The 23,262-nt window shown below is 34.0% G+C and overlaps 1 protein-coding gene across 3 annotated transcripts; it reads left to right on the top strand.

Annotated features, from left to right (window-relative positions):
- The first annotated feature begins 1,829 nt into the window (after positions 1 to 1,829).
- Positions 1,830 to 18,119, top strand: LOC119641144 (muscle LIM protein Mlp84B). 3 transcript variants are annotated; one of them, XM_038039635.1, is made up of 9 exons: positions 1,830 to 1,908; positions 2,075 to 2,205; positions 2,388 to 2,547; positions 12,338 to 12,467; positions 13,642 to 13,738; positions 14,968 to 15,064; positions 16,827 to 17,123; positions 17,194 to 17,514; positions 17,592 to 18,119. In XM_038039635.1, the coding sequence occupies exons 2-9, from the start codon at positions 2,091 to 2,093 to the stop codon at positions 17,860 to 17,862; spliced, it is 1,488 nt and encodes a 495-aa protein (XP_037895563.1). In that variant the 5' UTR covers positions 1,830 to 1,908; positions 2,075 to 2,090; the 3' UTR covers positions 17,863 to 18,119. The 3 variants fall into 3 exon arrangements, with proteins under 3 accessions (XP_037895563.1, XP_037895562.1, XP_037895564.1); XM_038039634.1 differs by having other exon boundaries at positions 1,843 to 1,913; XM_038039636.1 differs by lacking the exons at positions 13,642 to 13,738; positions 14,968 to 15,064 and adding exons at positions 14,091 to 14,187; positions 14,446 to 14,530 and having other exon boundaries at positions 1,844 to 1,913.
- Positions 18,120 to 23,262: the final 5,143 nt, after the last annotated feature.

Below are 23,262 nucleotides of genomic sequence, written 5' to 3'. Positions count from 1 at the left end.
GCTTTAATGGACTTTAAAGACTCCGATAACGAGAATAAGTGGTAGACGTCATTTAGGTTCTTGCAAACGACTCTGAGCGGATTGAATAGCTCATAATTAAATTTACACTGATTAAGCTTAACCAAGATAAAGTGCCTAGAGAAGCGGTTAGGGACATTAAAGCTTATTACACGAAGTAATGAAGGCGAGTCAATGGCATCATTTATTACTTTAATTAGAAAGGAAACGCCAAGAACAAATCTACGTTTCTCAAGAGACGGTAGGGACAGCAGAAGCAACCTATTTTCATACGGAGGAAGAGAGGCAATCGGATCCCAACCCAAATTTTTAAGGGCAAACAGCAAGAATTGCTTTTGAACAGATTCAATTGAATCTTATACGTAGCACCTGTATGAAGGAGACCACACAACTGAGGCATACTCGAGTATGGGTCTAACCAAACACATGTACAGCCTTTTCGTAATGTAGGGATCATCAAGCTCTTTGCACCACCTTTTTATAAAACCAAGCGCGGTTAGTTGTTAGTAAATTAAACGGAAAATCAGTAAGTATGTTATACTCGGGTAAGACTGACCATTAAATGCCCTACACGAATTCGGCTAATACAATTGCTTGCTACGGCCTAGTAATAATTGCAAATTTTGCTTTATTTTAAAAAGTCGTTATATGGTGAGTGCTCGAAGAAGATCCGAAACATTTTCAATAGCGTTCGCTCTTGAATCAAAAGACGTCAGTGTATCAAATTTTACCAAAATATCTCAGAAATTGCGATCTTGCTTGAACACAAATTTACATGGGCTAACCTCAGACGGACAGGTGGACAGGTGGACAGACGGACGGATAGGCTTAGTGTCGTACTTTATAAAAAAAGGCGGGCCTATTTCAAGTCCTACTGGGAGTTACATATATCTGCACAAACTCAATATATCCTGTAAGTGTGGGGATTAAAAAAAAATACAAAAAGGAACCAAGGAAGGAAAGCAATTGCTAGAAGAAACTATGAAAATGATGTACTTTGATGAATTGATTAAATGTATTGACTTAACGCAAACTGTTACATCAAACGCAAACTATTTTGGAAAAGAGCATATAGATGTCTTTTATTGACCAGCTCCTCAGAGGTTGTCCCTCATGCATGTGAATCGCGATGTCGATTACGAAGGATTGTAAGTATATGGGGGGTGGGGGAAATAATGTAGACCTTGATGGAGATTAACTAAAAAATTTGTTTTATATTTGATGATGATTTTCAAACATTTCGACAGAATATATGTTTACATATAACACATATGTAAATTACTAGTGAAGAAAAAGTTTTATTTCCGATGTTAAGAAATTTTGTTTATAGATATGTGCATATAACATAGATGTATACGTACGTATAGAATATCCGTAAGCATACATATATGTTTAGATGAGCACATATATACAATATGATGTATTATTACGTTACAGTTATAGACACTATTGCAAAAGATTGGACTGGAGTTTTCCTAAATAATCATGTATGTATGCATGTATGTAGGTCATCATCACTCTCGGACGTATTCGCACTCATTTTTCTCCCTGATGATCTTTTCTCTTCTCTCATAAACGATCCTGCGTGCGTGGTTTTGTTTTTGTCTTGTGAAAAACAAGTGTTGTTTGAAATAAGCAAAAAAACCACTGCATGCTATACGTTATAGAACGAGTAAGCTTTAGCTTTATACCCGCACCGCACTGAGTAAAGTAAGACGAAGATGCGAGACGGAGGCTGGGTGATGTGTGAAAATGCTTCATTCTATCTTTTTCTAATATATCCGACTATGTGTTGTGCCGTGTGCACTAAGACATAAAGACTACCTGCGCTGAGTGAACGCTGAAGTTCATTCTAAATCGGTATTTTTCACGTAGTGGTACCTCAACGCGGTAAAGTGAGAATAATTTTTAGAAAAAAAATTTTTTTTTTATTTTTTCCTTAAAAAAAAAAACACAATAATAAAACAAGTAGTGATAAAAAAAAAAAGAATTAAATAAATAAAATAAAAAGTTTGTGAAATTTTTTTTAAACAAGTTTAAAATTTTTCTTAAATAGATTTTACACAAACAAAATGCCTTTCACTCCCGCTGAAACTCCAAAATGCCCTAAATGCGGTAAATCTGTATACGCTGCCGAGGAACGTGTTGCCGGAGGCTATAAATTCCATAAAACTTGCTTCAAATGCGGTAATAATATGAAATCAATCAAATAGAATCAAATCAAAAATCTCTGAGATATAATTCAATTAATTAATATGCTAATATGCTAAGGCTAACTACAGCTAAATGCTAGGCTAATGCGTGGAAGGCAAGCGAATTAACCTCAACATCTTTTTTTTTTTTTTTGTGTCACCTTTGCTTCTCGGCAGGAATGTGCAACAAAGCTTTGGATTCCACAAACTGCACAGAACATGAAAAGGAATTGTATTGTAAAAATTGCCATGGACGCAAATATGGTCCCAAAGGTTACGGTTTCGGTGGTGGTGCTGGTTGCCTATCCATGGATACTGGAGCACATTTGAACAAAGAGTAAGTCCAAGACTAATCTAATGATTTCCCGCATTCAAACAAATTCACAATCAATTGGCTAATGTTTGCATATAAAAATATAATTTTCTTTTCTAATTCACTGGAAATTCCACTTTTTTTTCTCTCTTCTTTGTTTTATATTTGTTTTGTAATCCAAAACCAAAAATCGCGAGATTATTTTCCTTTTATTTTTTCTTTCCGTCTTTTTTTTTTTTTTGCTCAAATAAAACATTTTCTATATTCATTTTTATCTAATTCTGGTTAAGAAGACATATGAAAGCATACATATATACATACGTGTTCCTATATTTGCGTACGCCGCATGCATACACACACATATTCGTATAAATATGCGTAAATGTGTGCGTGTGTATGGGTGTATGTATCAAAATAAGCAAAAAAAAAAAAAAAAAAAATTATAAAAAAAACAAAAAAAAAAATAGAGAGCGAATAAATTCTATATATATATATATATATGTATATGTATATATATATATATATATATATATACTCATACGCTGTAGTAAACCAAATCAACCAATACTTAGCACTATACACCCCACACACGTACACACAGATTCGCGCACCCACTCGTTTCTTTGAAAACACTTGGCCATTGTAAAGTTTAGCGTCAGTTAAACTCTCTCGAAATGAGTAAAAGCATAAGGAAATGAAGAAAACTTAAAAGAAAATTTTGCATGGATGTGGGCTGGCTGTCATCGCATGTGGTTATATCTTATATATCTATGGGAGTGTATGTGCATGTATATGTGTTTGGTTTAGTACAAGTGTGTCACCGTTTATTTTTAATTACATTTCTCATTTCGAAATTTCTCTTTCGTTATACATTTTACACGTTTTGATTATGATGTCGTTGTAATCGCGTTGTTCCCTTCACCACCAATATATCAAACACCCTACGCTGCCAAATGAAAAAAAAATTAAATTAAAAGTTCACATACGGCATAAGTTGCCTAAACAAACTCTGTTCTTGTTTAAGCAAACTTCCTAATCGAGGTTGGATTGAAAATCAATTCAATTTTTAAATTTAAATCAAGAAAAAATTAATAATTTTCCAATACAAGGTTTGAGTTTATTCTTTCTCGCAAATTATTCAAAAACAAAACTCTTTTCCTAACTATAAGGTCTCCTCTCTCTTTAAAGGCTGCTTTTGCTCACACAAGGACAGTTTGAAACATTTTAAGTAATTTCTCTTGGAAATTTTTAAGAAGCAGAATAAAAACACACCCACTCCAACACTCACTGAATTTTAATGAGACTTCTTTAAACCTTGGTTTCTAAAATTTTTATTATAAATTTTATCAAGCCTTCATGTTTAGTTCACTTATATTTTCATTTACCTCGAAGAGAAACTTCGGGAAAATATCGAAGGCTTTTCCATCTATTTTAATTTTAAGCATTCGGAAAAAATTATTAATCTGTACATGAGGGCGGAGTGAAAGCAAAATGCCCAATGGGTTGGCAACGATTAAATACCTAACACGAAATTAAATTAAAAGCAAAGCATCATTTTTCCAGAAACATGTCGTTGCTTAGTAATTCAAGTACATAAATACGAAATCAAGATTCGTTTTCAAAGAAAAGAGGTCATCCTTATAACCTCATGCATTCCTCCCTTCAATATACAATATATCTACGTGAGTATCAGAGGGAGTAAAGTCCGCGACTATCAAGCCAGTGCATAAGGAAAAGGCCGATTTCCGATAACAAGGCTAACGTGGGAGGACTCTGACAAGACTTCCCAAATTTGAATGTTAACTAGGAACGAATACGATTTCAAATCAAAAGTCAAGGTTTCTTCTTTCAGAGAATTTATGGACAAATAAAGGCCAACAGGTAGAAGAAATTCTGCTTACGATAATTTAGGAACGTAAAAGTGCAACAATAACCACTCAATGACATGAGTAAAACAATACATTCGGGAAGTAAGCTTTTAGATGGAAGAAGAAGAAAAAGACAGAATTTTATTAACCTGAAGAACAATAAATAATATTTGAACTAAAAAGAACAAAGTTAAAAGAAGACTTATCCTCGCCCGCCATTCATCATTTTAATAAGGAAAAGAATGCAAAATTGTCCTAAATATGGCAACATGTTAACCAGTCTTCTATTGATCTTAAATCCGTTTTGTCCTCATATTTGCACTAAAGCTATTGTACACTTTATTATACACTTTATGCTTGAAGTTAAACTAAAGAAAATCGTATAAGAAAAATAAATCGGGAAATGAGCAAAAGTAGGGTTATGTATAGAAACACTATAAAGATGTGTGGTACACTACAGATGATTTAAATAACTTCAAGCGTAGGAAATAATAACGCGAGTCTCTGGTAGTGTGACAAAGCAAAATGAAGATCAAGTGGAGAGTGTTGAAGTTTTTCCTATCTTGATCAACCGATTCATAAGACATTCTCTGTACTGGTATGAAAATATTCACATAAAAATTTTTAGAATTTCAAAGTGAACGCAAAGTTCTGCCCATGTCTTATAAAACGTCATTTCCGACATTTGTGATGGAAAATCTCGGGCCTACTGTGCCCATACGATCCACTAATTAAATCTTATTTAACTTGATAAAATTATAGAAAGTGAAAAATAAAGAGGAATAAAACGTAGGTTTAAAGATTATTGCTTTAACCATATAGATCGAATTTAAGAAATTTTTTAACAACTTTCACTTCTCCCGATCAAACGAAAGACCAAAAATACCCTCTTTGCTGAAGAAAGTGTTTCCATATTTCTGTGTTGGTCGTCACTTTAATTTTCTTAACGCCTTAATGTAAAAATAATTTTTACAGGAATCTGTCATACTTTAATCACCAAGCTTATAATTCAAAAATACTATTCTGCCCTTTCAGCTTATATTAGTAGTATTCCATTCCGAATCATAAGTCAGAAGAAGCTTTTAAACTTCTAGGCCAAATGTCATAGATGAGAAAGGGTTCAGTACGCCTTGCTTTAGCATTTAACTATGAAAGAATTTCAGAAGTTCACACCCCGGTGACGTACCTTATAGTTTTAAAAAATCTTTCTTTTCACAGCTCAAGTTCTTCAAATTTACAGATCCAACCTGGTACCTCAATAAAAAGCTTTTGCCTTTTTTGCCTGCATGTTGGCATTGTACTTGGAGTGATTTTCATAGCGCACCCTTAAAATCCTAATGTTAATCTCCGTCATTTAAAAATATTTTCTTCTTCCGTCAACTTTTATTGATACTCGACTTCAACCAATCCTTACGAGACACCTTCAAACTATAAGTTTTGACCTCGTAACTCAGGAAGTCTTTCTATCAATCTGCTTAATGTAGACATTCCGCTCCGAATAATCTTCATGGGAAACCTTTAAACTAGGAAAGTCAACTTCGTAGTTCAGAAAACCGTTGTCTCTCGATGAATAAATAGTTGTTTAGGTTGGTCGCACTTTTAAAAAAGCAAAAAAAAATTAATTAAGCAGCGAAGGCGATCTTTTATGGCGTACAACTTAAAAACCGATTACACATCGAAGAATTTTCTATAAAAATCACATAAATCGTTTAAATACAAATCTTAAAAAAAATAAAATAATGAAAAACAGTTGCATTACTTTTTCTTGTCATTTATTACAACAAAAGTATATATATATATATATATATATAAAAAATAACAATTACAAAGCTCTTCTCTCTCTCTCTCTCTCTCACTCGCTATCACTTCTATCTCTATACACGCTACACTGTATCTGTAAACTTATCTGAAAAGAAAATTTCACGCTTATACAAAAAAAAAAAAAAGAAAAAAAAAAGAAAATTAATTAACTTAAAATAATCTTATCAGCAACACATACTAAGTCGTCTTTTTTACGTTATGTATCGCAGCAACTAAATAACTGGTGGCGAATTCTAGACGTACCGTTGGAATTCGGGATTCTGAACACACAAAACCCAAAAGTTCTTCTGTAAATTTGTTTGTGTTTTTCAATTATTGTAGTCCATCCATAGTTTCGTTCGTTCGTTGTCTCTCACGTCTAATGCGTTAAAACTCCAATCCTTATGCGTATCCTCCTCCGAATTATAGGAAAAGAAAAGAAACAGAAACAAAAACAAAAAGCCACGCGTCCAACTCCTTATCAAATAAACACAAACAGAAAAAGTGGTTCGTCTATTAATTTGTTTTTAATATATTTATTCATTTTTGTAATTTTTGTTTGTTCGTTTTTTGTACATCACTCTATATATGCATACAACGAAGTGTATTTATTTTTGTTTTCATTTATTCATTTATAAAATAATTTATTTTTTAATGTAATGTAACTTTTTTTTCTCGCTGTTAAACTTTAATTATTTTTAATTATTATTATAATTTTTTTTTTTTATTTATTATTAATTTTTTTTTTTTTTTTTTTTTAATCTTTTGCGTCTTTTATATTTGTAAAGTTTACATACACGCATACATATATACATTTAATTAAATATATATATATTTTTGTTATGTAAAATGAGAAACTGTCTTAAATAAAATAGAGATTTCTACTGAAAAAAAAAAAATCAAAAAAAAAAACATCAAAAAACCAAAACAGTTTGTTGTTATTGTATTGTGTGATTGTAACTATACCTATCATGCAAATTGAGTTTGTTGTATGTATGAGGAATGAGGAATGATAATAAGTGAGGAATGTTAAACGAAATGAAACGAAACGGTGAGGGTAAATATTACGTTTATAAACAAAAACAATTATTTAATTTCTATACGTATCGCATGGCTTAGCCAAACAAACATCTTAACCTTGAAAATAGAAAAAAAAAGTTATGCTTTTATATGTTCTTAACGCCAGATAATTTTTTGTTTATTCTCTTATTTAAACTGTAAGCGAAAAAAAAGGAGGAAAATCACGTTTGTAAACTAAAGATATTAATATTTCTCTTTGTGGTTGTTATTGTTGTTATTATTGTTAATAGCTTTTATTCTTAACCATATATGTTGTTATATGTCTTCCACTCTACCTTTCTCTCTCTCTCTCTCTCTCTCCTTCTTTCCTTTTTCTCACTCTTTGATCAACACATTACTCATATTTATTATCGAATTATTCGATATTAGACTCAATACTAAATATGGCCATAACGATCTCAACTATGCCTGCAATTACTTAAACACACGTGAAAGTGCACTTTCATGTCATTCAAAAGCAGAGAGAATTAATTTGTTAACGTATAACCTACAATTAAACAAACAACCAAATATGAGAAGTAAGAGAGAGAGAGGGAGAGAGGACACTGAATGTCAATCTCTACATAGATTGATTTTATCATTTTTTTAAAATCGCTAAATAACATTAATCTACAAAATTCATATGCAGTTCATATTAGGAAAATTTCATTCTTAATAGACATAATTTAAAACATTTTTTTTGGCTAGGAGAGGGAGAAAGAGCGAGAGGTAACTCTAATTAACCGCTCTGATGTAGCAAAAATAACGGAAAACATTTTTCTCTATTGAAACTTTTTAGTTTCTTATTACGCCAGAGGGGCAATGTTAGATTCTCCAAATAATTATTAGACCTACTAATATATATTAAATAAACCAGAAAGCATATATATTCCTGATCGGTCTAAATATCGGAATCAATTGACTTTTGTCAGCCTATTACTCATTTATCTGGTGAAATCGATCGGAGGAGTAGACAAAAAGTCTCTTCGGAAATTTGTTGAAACGATATTAGATAAAAGAAATATCCCGTTGTCTTATTTCACCGAAACTAGGATATATTTTCCTTTTGTTTTAAATGAACTTTATTAGGCTAAATATACGCCATTTATCGATAATAACAGTGCATCCTATCTAAATATCTGCAGGAAATTGTATTGTCAGCCCAAGGCAAGCATGTGCCATGCGTTATATTCGATTTTGTTATTTCGCCTAACGCTCATAAAATATAAGAGAACTACTTTCAATGCTCTTCATTATTTAGTCGCGAGGTGCGTCGGTAAAGTGCATTTCAGTCTTTGCCTCTATGTCGCAGAATAACCAACATCTAATCACCTTGAAATTGCGAAGGAGCTCAGCATCCATTCTTTAAAATCGGAACTTTTCTGCCAAACCAATATTTTGCCAGTTTTCTGGTAAATCAATTATACCAGTGCAGAGTGTAAAGCTTCTAGGATATTCAGACGAAAAAGTGTGCCAAGTGATTTTCACCTTGTTTCAAGTCAAGTTTGGACAAGCGAACAATATTTTTTTCAGGGGGTATTTTGTATTCGTGTAATAGTGGGATTATCAGAGAGAAGCAAATAGGGAGTGGTGGCCAAGAAGAAATTTACACCAAAAATTTCTAAGAAAAATTTGCACCAAATCGGTGGGTTTCTGCTGCAGTCGATAAGTGTTATGCGTTTACCGACTACCGACTGTTGTTAATCGCATTGGTCGTTGACAGCAAAGATTCAGGACTGATCCTTTGCCCAATTTACAGCAATTTATGATATACGATTATTTTTCAATTCCCACAAATATTAAAGCTTTATCTTACCACGAATCTAATCACGAAACTGCGAAGTGCAACCGCTTTGATCGCGTTCATTTTGTGATATAGAGCGAGTTATTTCAAAATTTTGAAAACTGGCGAGAGACTCGGCTGCCAGAATGGTTTTCCTTTTATTTTATCATTAATATATCGTCGTTCCCATATGTTGAAGTACGAGTTGATAAGGTTAGTATTGTCAAGTATTGCACGACTCTAGAACCGTGAACTTTTTCTCTGCAGAAGAAAGCCGCTTCCATTCCTTCTTGTTCTTTAATTGCTTACGGCTATGAAAAATTGAAATAGTACACTGGCCTTTGGCTGAGGAGCAAATCAAATATATCTCTGCACTTCGATAAAAGGATATTAAAAAAAAGGAAAAGATGCTACTATTCACTTAAACAATACACGAACAAGATTAAGTATAAAATGTTTACTGGATAATGTGTCACAACACCTTTTTTTTTAGTTACCTATGAATTATCAACTTTCAAACGCGTCATAATAACGGTTTCCACGCTTGCACGAATCTAAAGTCGTCTTTGGGAAAAATTCCACGTTTACCTGATATATGCACGAATCGATTCCTAAAATTAGCTGCGATATGCTATCAAGCTATTAGAAAATAAAAGATTTCACGGGTTCGATGATCTGAAAGAAAAATCCTTATCTACGTAACTCTTTGCAGGGCTAAAGTTTCCTCTCCTCTGATAAACGTATTGGTTGTAAGGAGATGTTTTTCGTTTCTTTAGTTTCTTAAAGGTGTGCATTAAAGCTTCAAACAGGAGATCTATCGTATATCGTATAACGCGCACACGCCCTTTAAATTCATCATTTTCTATTTCAATGAATTATTGAATTTAGATCAACATGCCTCAAAAATATAGACATTTAGACTGAACGCAAGAATATAAGATCAATAGTCGGACAGACAAACTTTGATCGATTCGGACAATAATTCTCAGTCGAATGGTACAATAAAAGCATGAGTCTATCTCAAACCTTTCGGTGTGTTGTATACATTTTTTTAAGTGTAGCACGGTGACGGGCAGACAGAGGAAGGAGTGGGGAAACGGAGAGATAGAGACGTGGCCGTGGGTCTGTGCGCCCAATAAGTAAGTGTTTTGCCTTTACCGGCCGAACACTGACTATAGTTATGACCAAAAGTGAACTTTTGTTCTCTGTCGCACTAAAATTTGAACTCGCGAATAATGACTTTTTAGCCTCGGTTATCTTACTTATTCGGCTACTCTTGCGCACAACTTTCATATACTCTTACACAAAAATAGTGTAGAGCATAAAAATACTTAGGTTGAATATTCTGGAAAAATTGAAAGGAATGTCCCGTAAGGAGCGAAAGATCACAAATGTGGGACTCAGAAGCGAGGTATTTACTATTCAACGTAATGAATGTTTGATCTCGGAAGGGTACTTCTATGCATACTTCTTATTCGCCCGCGGAATGTTAGGCATCTTAACCACATGAGAAGTACGAAATGAAAGGCTTTCTAAGTTTGGTGATAAGCTAAGCCGCTGATAGAAAGAGAATGCAATGTTTTTTAAACTATAAAACGATTCTTTCTGAGCCTGCGAAAATTTCACCTAAAGACCATCATTTGGGAAATATGTTGCAAGCAAACCTTTTTGCCTTTGTCACTCATCGTCAAATTATCCATTTTCATATACAAAAGATATTCTTGCTCTATGATTATAACCCAAGTGTTCAACTATATAAAAGCATTTATGTCCTATAAAGGTGGCCAGGACTCATAGTACCGTCCTGTCTGTCTATCCCCGTTGCTTAACGAGCGAAACGTAACTCGGTTGTTATTGGAAATGAAAGGAAAAATTGTGGTCACCATGATTTTTAAAAAAATAATAGCATCACCTCTGATAGCTGTTTTCAAGGCTGGCGATACCTCGTGCAATATTTAGACCTGCCTGCAATGTAACAGGATCATCACTATCAATTTTACCTTCCCGGCCTTCCATTTCTTTGCGTTTTTTAAATCGTCTAAAATAGTCTTGTATTATGTAGGTGGCATAAAATTTGCCGACAGTAACCTTGTCTTCATTGCCGGATGGCGGAACACATTGATCTAATATCTTGCGATTAGTACGTTTCAAAATTTGTTTGATTATCGCTCTGAGCTCGATATTGGCGTCATCAATGTTACCTCGGTTTACTTACTTTCTAAAGTTGTGAAATTCGAAATTTGCTCATTTACTTACTCTCTAAAGTTGTGAAAGAGGAACATTATCCAATGGTTGATTGGCTTGCATTATTTGACTCTCTAATTGGCTAACTAGACACTTAAGGCCAAAAAATTTCGCTTCTTCCAAAACACCTTCCAAACTCACATTAGGATCGACTATAAGCTGACCATGGCGAAGATAATTAATAATAGGTTCAATATAATGAGGACTCCGATCTATCAAGAAAGCACCCTACGCTGTTCGTCTTGATTGCTGGGTAACATGGCACCATCTTGGGAAAACATGCGTGCCAACATACTCTCCGATTCTTTACTTACAAGAGTTCATATAGTGGTTAAAACAATTAAAGAAAAAAAAATTAAACGCTTCAACGATTCGGTGACAGGCATATTTAAATTAGTCGTCTTGAGGCGATTCCCACCATAATTCGTGAAAGGGCTTTTGTTTTTCTTCTATTTACATTCTGTTAAGTCTTGGCGGTGTTTCATGTTATTGTAAACATCGATGTCAAGAAATATCGTTTCTTTCAATGCTCTCTGTAGTAAATGCCTGTTTTGTCTAAGTATACAGCTGTTATGTAATTTTCAAGTCAATTTACAGAAAATTTTAATCATTCGAAAGGCGCTAAAATATTCTATAACAAAATGTATGAAGGCGGACGGCAACTAAGTGTATGTCGAAATATCTATAATTTCTTAAAACATACGTTCATTGTGCACGTATGATACATATAAACATATACGAATATGTTTAATATCATAAAAAATGCAAACCAGCTACTCAATCACTGAGCACTGCGTGGGCGTGAAAAACAAATAATCAAAAACTAAATAAATAGTTTTTCAATGTTTTAACGGAAAGAAATGAAAAATTCCTTAGGCAATTTACAATCTTATATATTAAGGAAGTATTTTTTTTTTTTTTGTTTTCAAGTTAAACTTTTTTTGATTTACTAAAGTAAGATATTTTCGTGCATGTTTATGCCTGCATGTATGACATTTCGGATACATATTTTGATTATAGTTGCTTTTATTATACATTTTATGTTCGTTCTTGATTTCAGAGAATTGGATGGTGTACGCAATGGTGCCCGTCTTGAACCCAGAAAGATTGCTAAAGCTCCGGAAGGCCAAGGTTGTCCTCGTTGCGGCGGTTATGTCTACGCTGCCGAACAAATGTTGGCCAGAGGCAGAGTAAGTATATGATTATTTAAATAGCCATCTTTATCGGAGAGAAGTAAGCGGGAAAGAAGGGAAAGTATTCTATAAACAAACTCTTCCCCGGAATTTTCAATAAACAAATCAAATAAATTAACGATAATAATAATAAAATATATAATAATACAATAAATAATGGTCTAATACTTATATAATACTGATGATCATAACAATGATATGTAATGCGGTCTATAATATAACAATAATTATATTATTATAGTAATAATGTAACACTCAATACTAAGAGTAATGATGCAGGAAACAAAATTATATTCGACTGTGTCTGAATTTATTACACCCACCACCCCTTTCACACTGAAAAGGCTTAAAAAAAAAAAAAATGGAAGAATAAGTTTCTTTATAACATTAAATCGGCCTAACCGATTTTTTCCTTTCTTTTAGGGTATATGTGGAAATTTTTGTCGTGTGTCTATGGCAGTTTATGAGTAATTGGCAAAAAGCCTTGAAGAAGAAGAATATACACATTTTTGTGAGCGAGAGAAGCAAATATTTATCCGAGATATTACGTAAATGAAGAGAAGGACAGATGGACAGACATGCTTTGATGAATTGGATAGAATGGTCTAGTTTATATACACATTATTGGGCTTTTGAATCTACCTGATGCAAGTTGCAGAGATTTTGACAAAAACTGAAATTCTGATGTAGTGTAAGACTAGGGACGCGTCCGATTTCTTCCATTTTCGGAAAGGGACTATACGATTGCTATGATTTGTGATAAGCGAGAGAAACAGTTTATTTTTTTTTCTTTGGAAAACAGAGTTTTTTTCAGTGTACGTGGTGCTGTAGGCCCATTTCGCCCGATTTGACCCATTTCCAATAGCGATCAGGGTGCAACAATTTCTAAAGTTCATGCCAAGTTCAAACCCACTGACACAAACTGAGACGATGTGATTGTCTACTACAGGCGTTACACAGACAGACAGACGGACATTATTGAATCGATTCAAAATTTGAGGTTTTAAAAGTTTCTTTCTTGATTTTGTAAGCATTTCAATAATTTCCTTCGTCTGGTGGGAGAGAGACGTGTGTACAATAATAATCATAATATCGGTATAAGTAATAATAATAATGTAATCATTATAATATAATGTAAAAATAATGATCATAATTATTATAAAAATAATAGGGTTATCATCGAAGATGCTTTAAATGTTTACTCTGCAATCGCACTCTGGACTCGACAATGCACTGCGACGGTCCCGATAAGGAAATCTATTGCAGAGGTACAGTCAATGATGACAACAAAAATTTGTTTAATGTGATTATTGTTGATTCGTGTGACTACCAGATAAACGCACAAATGTTGTGTCTATGTTTAAAATAACTTGTTTTGTATTTTTTTTTTTTTTTGTTTGAAAGTAATTTAAAGCATTCATCCTCGTTTTATGTGCAGAATAATTTATTTAAATATCATAGAATATATTTGAAAAATTGCTTTAGGCCTTTAGAAAACATAGTTTTTTAGAATTGAACTGAATTGTTCTGACAACCTTCAAAATGTTAGGTTATTGTCCTCACTTTTATTTTACAAAGATTTTTTTAGTCCAAAACTATACTCTCTTGTCAATTTCTTAGGCTTGGCATAAGGAATGTTTCAAATGCGCTAACTGTTCTAAGGGCTTAGATTCAATTCTATGCTGTGAAGGACCCGATAAAAATATTTACTGCAAAGGTAATAATTGTTTTAATTATCATTACAATTGAAATTTCACAAAAAACAGTAGTCTAAAAAATACCGAGCCTAATAATAAAAATGGTTTCAGTTATTATCAAACGCTAATGCGAGCATTTGAGCTGAATTGCATGATAATTGACTTCTAAAATTTCTATATTTCTTAGACTACTTACTTAAGTTTGTGTGTATATATTCGCTTAACGACAGTTACTAACTTTGCGTATTATTTACATTTGTTTATTTATTGTCCTAAAGTTTGTTATGCGAAAAAATTCGGTCCTAAGGGTTACGGTTACGGTCAGGGCGGAGGAGCTCTCCAATCAGATTGCTATACCAATGGGTAAGTTACAGTGTTAAAGGTAAATAGTTAATGTTAAGAAAATCACAATGATAGGCTTTCAGGAGCGCGCTAAGTTTCAGCGCTAAATTTTAATAAATACTTACGACGCGATTCTTATGAACTTTCGGTAATGGAATGGATCTCGAATGACTTCTCTCTTGCCAGGAATGTGGCTTGTGGAGTAAACTTCTTAGAGTCCCAAGTGGGTGACATATAATCCTTGCAATATCGAGACATGACCACAAATAATAAAAGTTGATATAGTTGGACATATAATGAATATCGTCTTTCACACATAGATTTCATTGCATGATTTCGTTATCTTTCTAGTTTGTGGTGTCTGTGGCTGTTGGCCTGTTTGTGATCACTTGTGTGTCAATCTAAAAGCGTCTAAAAGAAATCTAGCTAAAAACTGAAAATTTTCTTTCTTCTTAAAGGTTGTTATGCTCAGAGATTCGGTACCAGAGGTTACGGCCATTTAGGCATGTCTTCATTAGGATTAATGTCCGACATTAAAGATTGCGAATGGCAAAGGTATCAAGTATATCTTTTATAAACACTTAATGCGCATTTGTGTTCGTTACAGTCTACTATCTATGTGTATAAACAACTAAAAGAACAGTGCGTCGTTATCGATTCCCTTACTCTGATCTCTCATCAGAAATCTATTAATCTTACAACAATTCCTCCATATTTCTTTCGTTTCACCCAATCGGTCGGTCATTATGTCTTTGCGCTAATCATTTGCAAAAAGATGTTTGTTTTTTAAAATAAGCAAGACACACACTTCCACAGGTAACCTACATTTGATTAAAGCTGTCCTTCTACTTCAATGGGAACTTTTTCAAAATACTGTCTCCGGTAAAAAAGGATGGATTATTTAATCATACTGATCGCTATAACTCTTTATTTCGATAGATTGCGAACTTTTATGCAAATTGTTATAGACTTAAGACAGCATTTGTCAGCGAATGATGGCTGCCTTCTTCTGCGAAAACAATGGTTTTTCAGAAAAAGTAATGAAAGTCAGTAATAGGTGCTTGCTTGTATTCTGATCATTATTTTCATTTGAAAACTTAGTGCATTAATCAAAATATTTTCTATAATGTTTTCCCACCTTTCTGACAACTAGGCGGCACCGTGTCGAAAGAACAATATTGGTGTAGTACCGATTGATATAGCAACCTATTTGCGTTGATTTAAACAACTGATAGTCGGAAGGCAGTATGTCTGTTGATTACACTGGATGCGGTAGAGCTTCCCATTCAAGCTGCAAAAGTGTATCCTTGACAACTCTCGGAACGTGTGGCCGAGCGTTCACATGCAAGACGATGACTTTGCATCTATTAATCATTATTTCTGGTCTTTCTTGCAACAATACATCGTTCAGTTTGGTCAATCGATGTCGGTAGATCTCTTGCTGATCCCACCACATGCATAGCAAAACTTTACGGCCATGAATATATTTCACTTCGGTGTTGGCGTGGATGGCCCTCCTGAACTAACGCACGACTATTTGCGAAAACTCTTCTTTTTTTGCCTGACAAGCAATGAAACCGCGATGCTGAAACGATTCGAAATGGCATCTTCAGTCAATTCGGATGATAGCCATTTTTCATCCTTTTGGACATCTCCCATCGCTGGCAAACGTCTGCAAACATCTCTACACAACCTTTTCCAAAATTTGAGCTAGCTTTTCATTGTCTTCGTACTTTTTTGGTCCGCCAGGCCATTCTTTGGTCTAATATGGTGAAGCAGCCTCGCCATAAGCTTCTAAAAGTGTTTGATAGTCTTCGGCAGGAGAGTCTTTCAAATTAAACGAAAAAATTGATTGAATATCGAAAATGCAATTTCGAACGTTCCCTGGTTAGCATCTGTACGCACCGAATAATCCAATAGTGCCGAATGAAAAAAGTGTTGCTATGTAAATGTAGAGAATGGCATTACTTACTTGCCTTATCATTTTCACCAATAAATGTCGCTGATCAAAATACATACAAGCACCTAAGATAACAACAATTAGAAAATTATTTTAAAAATGTTGAAAAAAGTTGTGCTCAATGGTAGTTCACATATTTGCTAATAAAATGAACATCTGAACCATTCGTCACGTGAAACCCACGAAAGATGGCGTGCTTGTAGCCTTACTTAAGCTCGATAGATTTTGCGATCTTGATATTATATGTTACCAATAATTACCGTTAACAGCATATCCTTTAAGGCCGTCTTAAGTGTTAACTTTTAAATCTAATTACGAAAGTTCTCGATGTTGTGATATCATTTTTTTCTACGTTAGTGAACACGCTCCCCGTGCAGGCGTAGTTGATGTCAGCAAGATTAAGGCGCGTCCCGGAGAAGGTTGTCCACGTTGCGGTGGTGTAGTGTTTGCAGCTGAACTTGTTCTATCCAAGGGTCGCGAGTGGCACAGGAAATGCTTCAAATGCCGAGACTGCACCAAAACCCTAGATTCGATCATTGCTTGCGATGGTCCCGATAAAGAAGTCTACTGCAGGACTTGTTATGGTAAAAAATGGGGTCCGCATGGTTATGGTTTTGCTTGCGGCTCTGGTTTCTTGCAAACGGACGGTATGACGTAAGTAAAAAAAAAAAAATTCCAAAAAATATTGAAAATTGGTTTTACAAATTTTATGGCAAATTTTCAGAGAAGAACAGATTGCTGCAAGTCGTCCATTTGCACCGCCTGATACGACTAGTATTAAGGCTCCGGAAGGTGAGGGCTGCCCACGCTGTGGCGGTGCAGTGTTTGCTGCAGAACAGCAATTGTCGAAGGGTAAGATGTGGCACAAGAAATGTTACAATTGTTGCCAGTGCCATCGCCCGTTAGATTCAATGTTGGCCTGCGATGGGCCCGACAAAGAGATCTACTGTAAGGCCTGCTATGGTAAAAATTTCGGACCCAAAGGTTTCGGCTATGGTCACACTCCCACCTTAGTGTCCACTTCGGGCCAAAATACTATGCAATAGTAAGTGCCGTGCTTCTTCAAGCGTTTTAAACAGAAAATAGACAAACACTTTTTTTTAATATATATAATATTTGTAGCCCCGAAGGAAAACCATTTTCAGGTCCCAAATCATCGAGTGGATGTCCACGATGCGGCTTCGCAGTATACGCTGCTGAGCAAATGATTAGCAAAAGTCGCATTTGGCATAAAAGATGTTTCCATTGCGCCGATTGCCGCAAATCTCTGGATTCGACCAATTTGAACGACGGACCCGATGGTGATATTTATTGCAGGGCTTGTTATGGTCGCAACTTTGGTCCTAAAGGTGTTGGTTACGGTTTAGGCGCTGGTACTCTGACTATGGCTTAAACAAAAAGAAAAAGAACGGAAAATAAACAAACAAAAGCATTTCCATATATCAGTTGAATACCACTACAACGATTAAAATGAAAAATGTTTGATTTAAAATTCAACTTCTATATTTGAAATATCAACGAACAAACGATCTAATGAAAACCGCACCTATACACAAATGGAATTAACGACCGTAAACTCAAACGAAACTTTTCTTTCTTGTTAAGGAACTGGAACGCTTAAAAACACAACAACAACAACAACAACAACAACAACAACAACAAAACAAATAAATAAATAAATAAATAAATGAAAAAAGGGACGAAAAGAACTACAAATTTGATATATGAGCACCTCAAGAAGTTGTGTATTGAACAAAGTATTTTATTTTTCATATTTTTTCTAATTTCAAAACGATAAACGATTTCGATTCTCTTTCTCTTTTGTTGGCAATTTCTTAATGTCCTTATATATACATATATATATATATATATATATATAACTTCGGCAATGATTACGCTTTCACGAAATTAATCTTATATTGATTGACGTATGAACGACGACTCATTATGTGCTTACAAATGATGTAAAAAACTATATGTGTATAGAAGATGATCTTTTTTTATATGTATTTTTACATACCTATTTATACAAACCTTTTCTAATTTATTTATTTAACTAACACATTTCTTTTAATTTATAAATATATGCAATAAACACGAAGCGTTCCACGCAATATTTAATGCGTGTAGAACCCATTTTGAATTTACTATGGACCGCTTTATATTTTATATGCGCCAACAACAAACACCATAAGAGACAAACCTGATTATTATTTTCTTGCATATATTTATAAATGTAAGAAAATGATGAAACACGCCAAAAAAATAAAGTGACATGAGATGAAATGTCGAACAAATACAAAACAAAAGAAAAACAAAAAAAAAAAAGATATCCAAAGTCCATTTTTAGAATTTAGTGCATCCAAATAAATTTTTTTAGTTTTATATAAAAATGAAAACTTAGTTTTAATAAACAAAGCTGGCATCAAATAAAAAATCAATTAAATGCGTATTATTTATTGACTTAGACTATGACAAAGGACAAAGTTGTCGTAATATTCTGTATTGTGAGGAGGCTTGTTGACAACCTAGTCAATCAAAGCGGAGCCTTGCAGTTGTGTTGCTCTAGTCACGTTGTGCTTCGGAAGATAAAAGCCACTTTGGCAACCCAGCTCAGAATGAATTATGAGAATTACAATTTCTTTTCGTTTCAATGAATGTGTTTGTTAAAATATTTTTATTGTTGCAATCAGAAGAATCCGAAGAAAATCATAAAAGTCGTCTGAACTTTCTGACTTCCTGCTGATAAATCATATTGAAAGACGATCAGATGACTCACTGTTTTTCAAATTCATATTTTTATTACTCTCACTGATCTTGATTATAACTGCATTATATTTATTTACTTAAATCGAATACGACTTCACAAGTGGTTGGTCTTGCGGCAATTAGGCTGTGACCGACTAATTCATTTTACATTGACTCCGATAAACTTTAAAAGCTAAAACTCACTCAGCGCTTGCAAATGCACTTGAGCCGCATTATTCGAGCAATTTACATTGGAGCATGGAGTTCATCAAAATGGCCTTTTGAAATAAATCATTTTTCATTCAATCGGCGGCAAGATTTTGTCGATTAATGGTAGTAATCTTCATTATTCGGAAAAGTTATTATGACGACACAAAAAGCTGCGAAACTTCAATTTAAGATTTTTCAAAAAGTAGAATGGACGGCTCATAAAACGACGCTTGCTTTAAGTTTAGTGTAGCCAGCGAATGTATTGCCTTAAGAGCTCACCTATTCTTTGTTTTTCGAGAGGACTAACAGAAACGAAAGTGAACAGTCTCGAACGTATAATTCGTATTCGATCCGCTTGAATAGTCGAGTCGGTGAGCGACTAAAAACTAAATGGTCGCGAATATTTCAACTAAGGTAGAACTTTCAATAATGGCAAGCATATGCCGAATAACTTAGCCTCTGAACCCATAATTTGTAAATTTATTTATAAAACATATAAACAATAAATAAATAAATAAATGTGTCGTAGCCTCATATTTTCCTCAAGTGAGAGCAAGTTACGCTCTTTCGAAGATTAACCCAAATATATATTTGTGCAACTTTCCCTCAGGTCATATCACGCCTATTATGACACTACGTATAAATGTTTTGGTTTAATTAGGAGAATGCTTTGTCTAATTAGGAAAGTTGATTAAGTGCTAATAATAGTAAAAAAAGGAAATTCCAATACGATCGACGAGCCATTGATAAAGCCAAACAAAAGCATAATCAATTAAAAAATTCAATATCATCTGAATATATTGACAACTTTCCCAGAAATCAATAAGAGCTTAGTCGCAATTTTTATCATGTTGACTGAAGGCATTCTACAGCAAGAACCTAGAAAGGATCGTCATTATCCCTTTTGCATTGTATGTCGAATGTTTTCACTAAGAGAACGCTCGACTTCTAATGAGTGACTATTATTGGTAAGCCAAACTTGAAAAATGCTGCGATGTCTATAATGTATTACTGGTCTGTAGACTTCTGGCTGTGACCAATGGCCTTTGCGCCATTACAAGCGCAAGGAATTCGAACGAAAGAAAAGTACTCGCATAAATTATCCTTCGTCTTATTTATATTTTTGTACAAAAGATTGAGAGTAAGTACCCGTGGCCAAGTTGCCCCCTAATGAGTAAAACAACCAAAATTAGACTGGATGAAGTTCAATCTATTCTTGACGAGCACCTTGACGAACAGACAAACTGCTAATGTCGAAGAGACTTGCGTCTGTTACGAACCACCACTGGCCCGAATAGCCATCGGAAGTTGAGCCGTTGACCAAAACGGTATTCAAAAAGATTACGACAACTGTGTCCTGAAATGAACATGAGATCGATCATGGTTGAAAAGGCCAAATGCTCTGAATTATGCGACAATTACTTTTTACGATCTTGTACAATTATTTTTTGCGATAGTCAACGAAGCGAGAAGTGAAAACGAATGCAAAGCTTACATGTTTAATAGTCCAATTTATTTTGGTAGAACATGTTGACAGCAGGTTTATTGGCGAACAATCGTAGACTTTTTGTGCATGTTGACTGGTCGAAAAACATCTTCAGACTTAAGCCAATTTTATCGTTTCATACCTGCAAAGGCACTTGCCATTTAACTTGTACTATATTTATCACATGTGACCTAATGTAGATTTTCAAATCCTAACTGTCTTCAGTAATCAGTTCAAAACGCTAATTCCTACCAGAAGGAAATAAAGTCTAAAAATCATGAGAAATTCCCTTGTAAAAGCAAGCGATTAAGTACTATAAGGATCGTGCAGTAATAAGAAGTTGAAGAGGGAAAATACTCAGTTTTCTTCTCTCTTAATGACAAGAATGCAGTAAGGATTTTGCAGTGCAGACTGCAAACTGTTCATTAATAATAACTCTATTAATACAATCCTATGCACATATTGCGATGAGATCGCTTTATATGTGTTTCTAAGTGCAGAATATTTATGTTTTTCAGTATTTATGCACAAATGGCTTGTGTTCTTGTTTAACGTTAAACGTGTATAAATGCCAATAAATTTGATTGATTTCGCATGCAATTCATGCAAATCAAGGTTTAACTGCCCACATGCATATGAAATCAATTTTCTTCAAAAGACAAACACAAAAATAATTTCGTCATGCCTTTATATAGATATATATAGAAATATACATATATATATTCGTGTCTATATAATTCTCTATTTACATATATACATGTATATAAACATATTGTTTGTGTTTCTTTCACACTTTACAGCACATTACTATCATTGTTGTCAATGGTTATATATTTATTGAATGGCGGACAAACACAATTAATTTTAGTTTTATAATTCACATTTATCTCGATACAAAACCGACACACCGACAAATGTCCTCATCCATAACAAAATTATTCGGCAATCATCGACAACCGACAACTCCAAACCTCTGGCTTCCCTTTCTATTTATTGAAATGGTTAAGCTGTTATCTGCACAATAGATCACTCAGGGTTTTGTTTAACTTCATTACCTCGGATGAAGCCGCTTAGGACCCATTTTATTTAATTTATACATTAACGATTTGCCCTCGATGATTAAATCCAGCGAGATCTTAATGTATGCTGATGATGTGAAACTGTTTTCTTCCTTTTCCGTAGAATCGCAATCACCTCACCTTCAAAGTGACTTGACTAATTTGGTTGCATGGTGCTCGTTAAATCTTCTGGAACTAAATCTAAATAAATTTAAGAAGCTTTCTTTCTCAAGAACAAAGTCATTCATTACTCAGTATTTCATCGATTCGCACAAATTGAAGGACGTCGATTCGTTCACAGATTTAGGCGTTCTATTTGACCAAAGGTTACGTTTCAACTTGCATATTAAGCTATCGTCTGCGCTTGGTCTTATAAAGAGCATGCCTCTGTTGTGCGGTCTCCTTCATATAGGTGCTATGTAGATTCAATTGGATCTGTTCAAAAGTAATTCTTGCTGTTTGCCCTTAGGAATTTGGGTTGGGACCCGATTGCCTCTCTTCCACCCTATGCAAATATCTTCCATTATCCTTACCGTCATTTGAGACTCGTAGATTTGTTCTTGGGGGTTCCTTCTTCTTCTGCGGGTTCTTGGTACTATTGACTTGTCCGCATTACCTGGTGAGATAAGCTTTAATGCCCCTAATCGCTTCTCTAGGCACTTTATCTTGATGAAGCTTCGTCAATGTAAATACAATTGTGAGCTGTGTAACCCGCTCAGAGTTGTTTGCAGAAACCTAAATGATGTGTATCACTTATTCTCATTATCAGACTCTTTCAAGTGTATTAAAGCAACTTTGCTTAATATGCGCGATTTACCTATGTCGTACTTAAACTAACATTTTATTCTTAATAACTCATTTTGTTTGTTGCCAAGCTTATGCTTATTTTTCTTTTTTTTTTATTTATTTATTCATGAATTATTATTTTTAACTTACTTTGTTATTATTCTTCTTCTTTTTTATCTTCCCTTTTATTGCATACTAGTTTTTAAAACAATTATTATAAGATTTTCTCTTGAGATGCACTACAATTGGAAAATAAAATTCCTTTCTTTTTTTTATTCGGTTTTTACCCTGTGCAAAGGCTTTAGGCATTTACTTATTTCATTTGCAATACAGAAATATGCATTGAGGACTTACGCGCCGCTTAATCGATTCAAATCCGTTTCCAATTGACGTGTTATATTACATAGTCTCAACCTTGCAATAATTAACATAACAAAATCAAAATCGACCGAAAAATTTCGCATTACTTCAAATATTCGATTCAAAAATTTAAACTTACCGTCGA

The sequence above is a fragment of the Glossina fuscipes genome, unplaced genomic scaffold (assembly GCF_014805625.2).
Source record: "Glossina fuscipes isolate IAEA_lab_2018 unplaced genomic scaffold, Yale_Gfus_2 147, whole genome shotgun sequence".
Classification (NCBI taxonomy): Eukaryota; Metazoa; Arthropoda; class Insecta; order Diptera; family Glossinidae; genus Glossina; species Glossina fuscipes.
Note: the sequence above shows the minus strand (reverse complement) of the source record. Positions and strands in the feature narration are given on the sequence as shown.